This window comes from Arachis stenosperma, chromosome 5, assembly GCF_014773155.1.
Source record: "Arachis stenosperma cultivar V10309 chromosome 5, arast.V10309.gnm1.PFL2, whole genome shotgun sequence".
In the NCBI taxonomy this organism is placed as follows: domain Eukaryota; kingdom Viridiplantae; phylum Streptophyta; class Magnoliopsida; order Fabales; family Fabaceae; genus Arachis; species Arachis stenosperma.
Genome location: NC_080381.1, coordinates 12,141,278 through 12,152,391, shown reverse-complemented (window position 1 = coordinate 12,152,391; position 11,114 = coordinate 12,141,278). Strand labels below are relative to the sequence as shown.

At 37.9% G+C, this 11,114-nt stretch overlaps 1 protein-coding gene across 1 annotated transcript; it reads left to right on the top strand.

Moving 5' to 3' along the window:
* The first annotated feature begins 677 nt into the window (after nucleotides 1–677).
* Nucleotides 678–1,178, top strand: LOC130980431 (RING-H2 finger protein ATL70-like). The gene has a single exon (XM_057904113.1). It carries the CDS (start codon nucleotides 678–680, stop codon nucleotides 1,176–1,178), a length of 501 nt encoding a protein of 166 aa, XP_057760096.1.
* The last annotated feature ends 9,936 nt before the right edge of the window (nucleotides 1,179–11,114 follow it).

Below are 11,114 nucleotides of genomic sequence, written 5' to 3'. Positions count from 1 at the left end.
TCACGTACTCACATAAAATTAATAATAAAAAATTATTAAATACTTTAATATTTAATCAAGTTATAATATAAAAATGTTCAGTTATCAATATATTCACGTGAAATATAAAATATCTTCATATAATATAAGTATTTACAGTAAAATACAGATGTATTTATCCCTATAAATGTTTAACATTATTGTGCTGACTCACGTTATATTATTTAGGATAAGTATGAGGAGCCAATGAAATATTTATACAATGTGTACAATAGAGGTTTATGGAGTATTAGAGATATAATTATTAGTGTTACATTTTTCCTTCAGCTGAAGCTTTTGGGATGAATGGTATCATGACATGATATTAAAGCGCTAGATTCGAAAGGTCAAGAATTCGATTCTTGGTGAACCCAAAAATTAAACTAATTTTTCGAGCAGATGTTTATTATCCCTTGTACAAATAGTCCATTGTCTCCCTAGCGGAATCCATTAATATTCAACATAACATCTCAAACATAAAATATTTGCATAACATTTTTGTAATTTTATGTTTGGTTTTCTTCTTGTTAATGTATATAATATGCTAATGCTACAACATACAAGTGGCAAATATATAAAACATACAGCAATTGCTTCATCAATTTCATGGCTTTCTTCCACCATGACACCAATCATCACTGCTGATTCAATTCCAAGAAATGAGCAACACAACAAGTGGGGGGTACGTTGGGTCCAGCAACATCACCGGCTATGTCTATGGCATAGGAATCTACATTGGGATCGTCTTTTTTATCACCACCATCACCCTAACCTTTTACTTCTGCACCAGACACCATCAGCAACGACTCCCTCCTGCAGCTCCTAATAGGAGACAGAATGCGCTTGAAGTTGGAATAGATGAAGAATCGCTTGTGAGTTATCCAAAGTTGTTGTACTCTGAAGCAAAAAAACTGAAGAAGAATGATTCAACTTGTGCATGCTGTTCTATATGCCTTGCAGATTACAAGGGTAGTGATATGCTTAGGGTGTTACCTGATTGTGGCCACCAATTCCATATCAAGTGCATAGATCCATGGCTGAGGCTTCACCCTACTTGTCCACTCTGCAGAACCTCTCCCGTTCCGACGCCTCTTTCAACTCCCTTGCCTCCGAGATTTATCCCTCAGAGATTTATCCCTTGCCTCATTCCGCCGACGTGAATATCCACAGAGATTTATCTGCCGTGGAGCAGATTTGGAGAGCATTTTTTTCCGCGGCCCGTGGGTGGCGGAGAGGGGTACTGATGCCCAGTGTAATAAACAGGACGGGGACGGAATAAAAATACCTGTTCTAAGATTTGGATGGTTTAAAACAGAAGCTATGGGTTCGATGGTATCATCCCGGAGATTGTGGGCTAGGTAGTTCATTTACGTTGTTCTAATTCATGATGATTTAACTTTAGCGCGGGAAAGAACCGAAAAAGTTTGTGCGTTTTGATTTCATATCATTTTAAATTAATTTTTTCCCTTTTTTTTGACTGTATCTGTGTGGACCATGTGCATCTAATTTGTCATTTTGTTGCTTGACCATTGTTGACTCTGCGTTGATATTATCTCGGATGGTTAGTTTAGTATGACTTTGGATGGTTAGTTTAGTATGATATTGGATGGTTAGTCTTGAAATTTTTTTGACTCTGCGTTGATATTATCTTGGATGGTTAGTTTAGTATGGTCATGTTATTTTATGTTCTTCAAATTTTGTGAGGCGTGTCTTGATTTATCTTAGGTTTGTGCTGGGCATGTGTGGTTACTTAACATAACTCTGCATTTTGGAATTATTTTCCTGTCATCCAAATCAGGTTGGGGAAAGTTGATTTGCTTCTCTTGATTTTTTGAAATATCTATTACATACTAATACCAATGACTTGTTTTTCAACAGTATAATTTTGAATTTCGTGGGTATGTTACTTTCATATCTCGTTCTTTTTATGAGCTGAATATATGTGTAAACTGAAAAATGTTTCACTGCTTTCACATGCAATTAGAGGATGTTTTGCAGTTGAAGAAACTCTGATTTGTCATATAAGTATTAGTAATTATGTTTAAAGGATCAAAGTTTAAGGATCAAAGTAATTATGTTTAAATTTTCTATTTTTTTCCTCTTGGAAAATAACATAATATATAATGTAGGTTTTGTTTAATAACACCGTAAAGCGCAAAAAATTATTGAAAAAATAAATTTTTTATAAGTTTAATACATTATATATAAAAAGGTAAAAGGAAATTATCATTATCTCTGTTAAGTTCTCTAAAAATATGTTTTAGCTAAATTCTATAATATGTTATAGTATTTATTATCAAATTAAGATTTTTCTATATGAAAACAAGTTAAAATGAAATTTTCTTTTTAATATGCAACAGGCATAAAAGTCCAAAGACTTAGCTTCTACTTCTCCATAGTTTAAGAATTCATAATTAATCCTTGAAAGTTTAAACTCTTTGTTTTCGGAAAAAACATAAATCACTACTCAAGTACTCATACATAATCGGTGATACGATATTTGCGAAGTTATAAGAACCTGTTTTAAAATTTAGATAAGCTACCGAATTATTTAATTGTATTGTTTCATTGTTTGTTAGAGCTAAGCATTACCGTTGGTGTGGTTGATAGTGTGTAATTACTGATTCATGTGTTCATGGATTAGTTTTTCATCCTAATTATAGATGGTTACTAATGGGAAGTTTTGAGCATTGATATTTGTTTATCTTTCATAACATATAAGATACACTGAAAGATTTCAGGGGGACTATTGCGTAAGCAGATTACCACGCTGCTCGAACGAATCAATCTGTATACCGGCTGACCTGAAACTCATATGGGTAAAAAGGTATCGAACAAATTACATCACTAAATCAACATATTTTTTTTTAAAACGTTATTCTGATCCTCTTTGGTTTTGCTCAACAGAAACTAGTAGAGACCCGGTGCTCACCTTGCTACATCAATAACTTATTTACCCACCTGGAACGACATCATGAACGAGCTAAGTTGGACGAGATTGAGGCCATAGGATTCGGTTTCCTCCGTCGCGTACCACAATGGCATGTGAAACAAAGCATCATGCTCCAATTAGCCAAGGCTTATGACGTTGACACAGACACGCTCATGGTGGACGCAGGGAACATTCACATTAGTGCCGAACTTATTGGCAGTGTATTCGGCATACCTTCTCATGGTTAGTGTTAGTTATATAGGTTGTAAAAATTTCTCTGAGTGGTTTACTTTATCTGTTTTTGACACTTAGTAATTGTGGCAAAATGTTCCGTTCCTCGCAGGCGAACCAATACCAGAATTGCAGAAGAAAAATCCATCGCATCTTGCAATTAAGGCGGAGTTTTAGAAGAAAACAACAAGCCAACTCCGTGAGTTTGTCTTTGCTTGTCCAATGGAGACTGAGCAACAGAGGATGAGGTTCAGAAGATACTTTATCTTGGTGGTTTTGAAGATGTTTCTGAACCCCACAAGCCAGCAAACTATTTCTCCGTGGCACCTCCCTCCAATATTAGATGTGTCGAACCCTAGAAGGTTTCATTGGCCTTATCACATATTAAAGTGGCTGCGGGATGCGATAAGTAAATTCCAAGATGAGAACAGGGAAACATGCGGCGGGTGCATGTTCGTGCTGCTGGTAATGCAATAAATTAAGTTAATTTGAAGCCAATGTACCACCGTATGTGTAATTCCTAAAATTTATGTTATTTTTCTATAGGTTTTGTACTTTCAGCGCTTGAAACATGGTCCATTGCATGCATGTCGAGTTCCCGAACCCTGGATTGTTGAGTGGACGACTAATGAGCTTGATAAGAAGGCCGACTACGTCATCTCACAGGTTCAACTTCTACTAATGCATTTTATAAATTCTAGTTGATAAAAGAAATGCAATTGGCGGTCCACATTGAGTGATTGAAATCTTGCTTTTGACCAAATGTTGAACACACAGGGTTGCATAGTAACAAATGTAAGGACCAAGAGAAAGCAGAAGAAACAATGTTCGAGTAAAGCTGTTAACGAGGGGGGGAGGTGTAAAAGGACCCGCAACGGCACTGACGAATCACAATCTACCAAAGGGAAAACTTCACCTCATCCAACCTATAGGAAGGCAGAAAAGGTAATTTGCTTTCCTTATGCAAGATCGTTAGCTCAATAAATTGGATCCTTATTTATGTGTTGTGATGGTTGATCGTTATCATAGATTTTGCGAAAACAAAATTGTAATTGAGGCTTCATTATGTGGCTGTATGGCTTGTTTTGATAGATGAAGTTCATAAAAGAACGGTTACGAGGGCTAGATTCAATGACCGTGTATTATATTTACATGTTTCTATGTTGAAATCTTGTTTGAATCTAGTTGTGTCTTAATTTTATTAAGGTTTTATTTTAGTTGAGTTTGTTACTTAAAGAGGAGGATCTAGGATGCCCAAATTAGGTTCTAACCTGAATTGGATAGATACTTTATGATTAATTTATTTGGATGGCTTTTTATGTATAAAAGAATTGCTTCATGGTGCTGCCTATTTGATTCATTGTGTGAAAGTAGAATTCAGTGATGATTACTGTGTTTGTAATTAAGGATGTTCACTGTAGTTGGCTTTCGGATGTAAAATATAGTGTGGCCATAGATGGTTAGTTTTTATGAACGATTGTGAGGTTGTTATGTTGCCAAAACGCCTGAAAGTTCACATTAGATTTTTTCCATGTATTTGTTGTCCCATGTTGAACACAGGGTTGCGTAGTCAACAATTCAATGAAAAGACACAAGAAGCAGCCTTCGAGTAAGGTAGTAAACAAGAAAGGAGGATGTAAAAGGCCCTCCAAGGACACTGAACAATTTCCGTCTAACGAAGGCAAGACTACATCTCAGCCAAGATATAACGAGACGGATAAGTTGGTATGCTTTCTGTATCATAGCTCATGTGATAATTTGAATTGGATGTTCACTTTGTTATATTTCTGGGTTTACACCTTAGTACGATTTGGTTGTTCACTTTAGTCGGGTTCTCTTTGTTTGTTAATTTAACTGATGATATGCATGAATTTACATCACAGCAATCCAAGACTGGTACGAGGAGAAAGGTGATTCCCAATAGGAGCCGATGTAGACGAAGCACCAGAAAAGAAATTCCAAAAGAAAGTGTCTCAGGAAGCACTGCTGCGCCATTGGTAGTCTCGGAATCTGATGATGATGACCATGTGCCGCTTGCTAGAAGGATGCGGTTATTCCGACAGCACCCTCCGCCACATGATTCAATACAAGAAGATCCAGTGTTCAACAGCACTCATGAAAATCATCAAGCTGGAAAAACTGACCTAAAAAATGGATCTCCACACACACCGCCAGCAGCACCTGTACAGCTCAGTGACTATGATTTTGACCGGTTAGTGGGTTAATAATTACCTTGCTGCATGTTTTTCTTCTCCTTTTTTTTTCACCAATGTCCTGTGATTAGCCGTCTAGCTAGGCATGACTTGTTCTCTTAGCTAATTTCTTGTTCCATTGGTCTGCAGCGAATTTGACATCTCTATCGTTCAGTGTCCTGAATTGGAGCAAGTTCTGAATAATGTTGAACAGGGGCACAAAACCAAAGCCATAATCATGCAACCACTGCAAACGGTGTTCCCAAAAGGATCACCCTATTGTACACCGAGTCCAAGTAGACCGAGCTTTTCACTGGGTTTAACTCAGATTGAAAAGACTCCAACCCCGTCCCCACTACATTCAATTCATCCAAGATTAAGAGAAATAAAGATGGGAGAGACTAAAGAGGAACAAATAAGAACATGGATAGTTAACCCATCATTGGATAAAAATCAAGATTTAGCTTCCTACGAAGGGCGGGGCTACATGGTACTACAAAGGAAGGATTTCTGGACCTTGAAACCCCGCAATTGGGTAAACAGCTGTGTAAGTATATGAACTTAAGCATGGGTTTTAATTCTCTATACTTGTATCGGTGTTTAATTTATACATGCTGAATACTCTGTGTAGGTAATTCAATGGATGTGTTATTCTTACAACGACACTCAATCATCTAGGTTCAAGCGAGAGTTCTATTGCGTGTGTCCAGGCATATTGGTAATTACATTCATATTACAATGTGGAGAGAGCTTTTTCTTGGGATTCTTACTATGTGTGGGTATGCAGGAATCAGTGATAAAAAATCATACTCTGGAAACATTTATGGACGGTGTGGCACCAATTTATGAAGGTCTTAGTCCAAGCTTTGGTGATGACACTAGGTTCTTTGACAAGGTAGAAGCTGCAAAGAGAAAATGGGTGAGTTGCTGTTTTATATTTAAATAGCTGTTGGAAATAGCTTGTCACATGATTTGAGAATGTTAAGGTTCTTGAATGGTCGAATGGGATCAATAGTTTTTGTGTTGTTCCTTTTTTTTTTCCTCACATGGATAATTTCTTCATATGTATTGCTTGCTGCAGTGGTTAATTCCTTATTGTTGGAGGGGCCATTGGTGGGTATATGCATTTGATGTGGTTACGAAACGTTTAATTATTCTCGACAGTTTGCATTATGGTCCAGAAGATGATAAGCGAATAAAGCTCGATGCATATGTGGTAAGATACCATAATTCTTTTAATCAATATTCATCCGCACAGTTCAGCCCACTCATAATTTTGCTCGCGTATGTTCGTTGCATGATTTTCAGGGGAGACTATGTGAGGATATGGCAAGCATTTCTATTCCTGCATTTGTTCGGACAACGCACGGCCCAGCTCGTTCGTACGCGATGGTTCCAAAGCAACCGAACAAGTGAGATGAAATTTTAACCCAAATTTAAGGCTTTGTTAGATATCATTTGAAAATTTTTCGTACCATGTAACTTGGTTTTCCTCAACTTAATTGCAATAGCGTTTTATTGTCCTGTAGCTTTGACTGTGGCATGTGTGTCATTAAGTTGATGGAGAGCTGGACCGAAGAACGTCAACTTTGTGAATGGGATGAGGTTTGTAAATTTCACATTTGCGCAAGTGTCATGATTGATCTTGTATAATTATTAATGAAAAGGTTCAATATACTAAACCGACTGATAAATCTACCCACAGGATTCACTCCAATCAGACAGGATGGAGTTGATGCTAGATATTATTTGTGGCCCGCACAATACATTGGTACACCAGCTCATTTCGTTATTGGAACAAAAGGCTATACCTGTTCGTCGCAATGAACCACGGAACAAGAAGAAGGACGTTCGTTCACCATACACTGCACCTAGTACACGGTCATTGATTGAACGTGCGGAGGGATTACCGAAGGGGGCAATGCGCAGAGGGAGGAAGAAGTTGCTTACTTAGTATTAGTTACACTGAATTGAACTACTTTGTTATACTGAGTTTACTTACTGTTGACATGCTTAGTGCTTTGTTATTTTTCACATTAGAAAGACTTGATTCCATGACATTTATTTTCCTACAGTACAATGACATATTGGTTATGTTTAACTAAAAATTATCCATGTCTTTTAGATTTGAGACTCCCAGATTTATAAAGGTTCTTTGGTAAAGCTGCCATATTTGTGCTTATCAAAACTGGTGACCACTAACCATCCGCCATAATAGCTAATCTGAACATCCAATAACTTACTAAAATGAACATCCGGTCTAACAAGGACAAATCCAAAACATAACCAAGTGATCACAAAATCTAACGGATAACCATCTTTTTTATAGTAAAAATGAACATCTGAACACCTATAGAAATGAACATCTACTTTAGTTCATTGAAAATACGTGAAAACAATGTCTATGAGGAATAGCTACGTACCGAAAAACTATATAGTCAAGCGTGTAGAAATCAGAAACAACTTTATTAAACTGTATACTAAGTTATAGAATAATCATCAAATATACATGTTATGCTTTAAGTCTACAAGAAATAAAAATAGTAAAATGCTTCGTTTTAACAAATGGAAAAATGGTTCTTGCAATCAATAGCATGTGGACCTTTGCAACAGCTGCCTTAGAACCTTGAAACTAACATGAATTCTATAAACACAGAAATGAGAAAATATACACGATCACAACCTCGTACCACTAATCCCATTTTTGGTTGAAGGAGCTTAACAAAGACATGAAACCACCGTCTTGTTTGGGAACATCCAGGCTAGAAACATCACAATGGTTTATATCTTGAAATGTGTGCGGACGAACCACCTGCCAAAAATTAAAAAGAAAAAGTCCAATAGTTATGTTCTAGGATAGTACTATACCAAATAAGCATACAAAGTTGGGATTAAGCAAAACATATACCGGATGTGAATTCTTTTGTTTTCTCCGTCTTGAATTCTTGATGGACTTCTCAAGGGCAGAGCCAAGCCTCTTACTCTTTGGCCTGCCCTTTGTGGTGACCTTCGATGGGCCTTGGATGTCATCAACACCGACATCATTCGAACTCTGAGAGCCAATGTTGGTCTGAGTCTCTGCCATGCTCTCGGACCTCTTTTTGGCACGGTGCGTAGCCAACTTGGCCCTTGTTTCTTCCAAAGCAACATGCAGCAATGCTGTTTCTTCATCATCACCGAGGAACTCTTGAGCAACATTATAGAAGTGTGCACACAGTTTCCTAAATGCAACATGACTCTCATCTGACCGACTGACATCATGGCTACTTTTGACATACGTATGCTTGCGCTTTATCTTTTTGCTCCATCGAAGCAGAATATAACAGGACGGTACTTTGTACACTTTATACGAATGGAAAACTTCAAGGCAGTGACAGCATAACACACCTGAACTCTCAAAAAGATTGCATTCACAACGAAGCTCATGTGTGGAACGGTCAAAGTGAACATCATACGGAACGCATAGAATAGTATCGTTGAGTAGTTTCTCCTCTTCCACCTTCACACAGACCACTGGACCCTGTTCATCAACTGCAGAAACTCTGCAGTTAGCCTTCCTCACAAACTCAATTTGAACATCCCTAAAAATGCTCGTGGTATACTCTTGCTGAAACTGTTTCTCTATAGGCGAGGTAGTTGCACAAGGGATAACCCCCCTCGAGTCTGCAGCATCATCCTCCAGTTCCCTCTGCTCCTTGACTCCAAGCACATTGTCATATTCATGAACAAATTGGACCAAGCTAGTTTTACTGTGTAAGTATCCACCGTAGAATGCGTGCATGCTCTCACTCCTCTGCGTACTCCGCATTCCTGCCCAAAATTCACCCTTGAAGTATATTGGGACCCACATGCGTCGGTCATCATACAGATCTACAAGAAATAAATAATACCAAATTAAGCATATAAAGCTTACACCAAACATATTACTAAACCTGAGAAATGAACATCCACAATAACTGATATATTAACCATCCAAATATTTACTATAATGAACATCTAGCTAATTGTCATCCAAACTTACTGATAAACTAAACATTCAGATGCCGACCAATTGCAATTAAAGCGCAAGAAGTAATCTTACAGAAACAAACCTGACAGCCATGTGTTGTTATGTAAGTTGTACTCATCTATAAAATCAGCCCAATCATCTTCAAATGACTCCTCCGTCCGAGAGTTCCACACAATGTCGTTTAGGTCACCATACAAAGCTCCGTACCGGCGGTAACCCCCAAGCTTCGAAGGTAGCTTATTCATAATATGCCAAATGCACCACCGGTGGCGTGTGTCGGGTAAAGTATTTTTGATGGCACGGTAAAGGGATCGACATTGATCGGTTATGATACACTTTGGAGCAGTTCCCATGCACTTCACCCATTGGAGAAAAACCCACTCATAACTTCCGATTTCTTCATTCCCCAACAAAGCACAACCGAGGAGGGTCGACCTACCATGGTGGTTGACCCCAACGAACGACACAAACGGTAATCCATGCCTACCAGAAAAACCAACCAGATGTAAGAAATGCCAATCAAGAACAAAATTCGTATTATCAAGAAAAGGTAAAAACACCAACTTAACTAATACGTACCTATTTCTATTGTGCGTGCTATCAACTGACACGACGTCTCCATAGTATTCATACGACGCCCTACACCTTGCATCAACCCATACTGCACTCTTAAATTTACACTCATCGTCCAACTTCACCGCGTAAAAGAAGTTCGGATTGATGTCCTTCATTCTCCTAAAGTAGCTCATCATCTCCCTGACATCCGCATTAACGTTGCTACTTCGGAGCCTTGCTGTTATATAATTTCTTAAATCCTTCTCTGAGAATCCCAAGTTAGAGGGGCCACCAGCCTCATTTGACAAAGCAAGGAATGTCTTGTTTGGTCGAATCCCAGCCTCATCATTATCCTCGATCACGCACTTCGCATGCATGGTCAACTGCCTATACTCATGATAGTGCACTGCCTTTTTCGGTGAACAAGGGTGAGAGTGCGTCAAGTCAGCCTTGAGCAGAACCCAGTCTTGCACGTCTTTATCAAACTTTACATATATCATTGCCTTGCACCCAGCAGCTGAAATCGTATTCTTCCGTGTTGGTGCTTTAACACGAGACTCGCGGATCCCATCGCGATTACAGTGTATAGCCTGGTTAATGGGAGCCTTTGTGATCTTGTCAAATGTTGTCGTCCTTATCTTAGTTGCAAATCCAGCTTTCTTTGCATAGGACACATAAAAGTCATGCGCCATCTGTAGCTGAGGAAATCGCATTCCAACTCTTGGTATCTCATCTTCTTGTAGGTTACCATGATCTGGTAACTGTATTTTATATTAATCCGAAAGAAAAATTAATTACCATTAGTCTTCAAATAAAACATGAACATTATGACTAAACAAAAGTAAGCTAGACTCCAGTACCTCATCACCAGGCTCCATCTCTTCACTTCCAACATCCATAACATCCGACAACTGCATACCCGATAATTTCAAAACAAACAGAGTAACCAAAAGGAGGAAGATCCTTATCAAAACTCATTTAAATAAAATCTCAAAAACAATCACCGAAAACACATCAACAGCTACAAAATCAAACCATGAGAATTATTTTTTTCATTTCATGTATTATTTAATTAATTTCAACCCTTTAGTTGTTTTTTTTTAATTCAATGAAAATTATGTAAAATTATTTCTTTTATTTGGGCTATTATTTAAGGGCCTTAATCTATCTTTAGTAG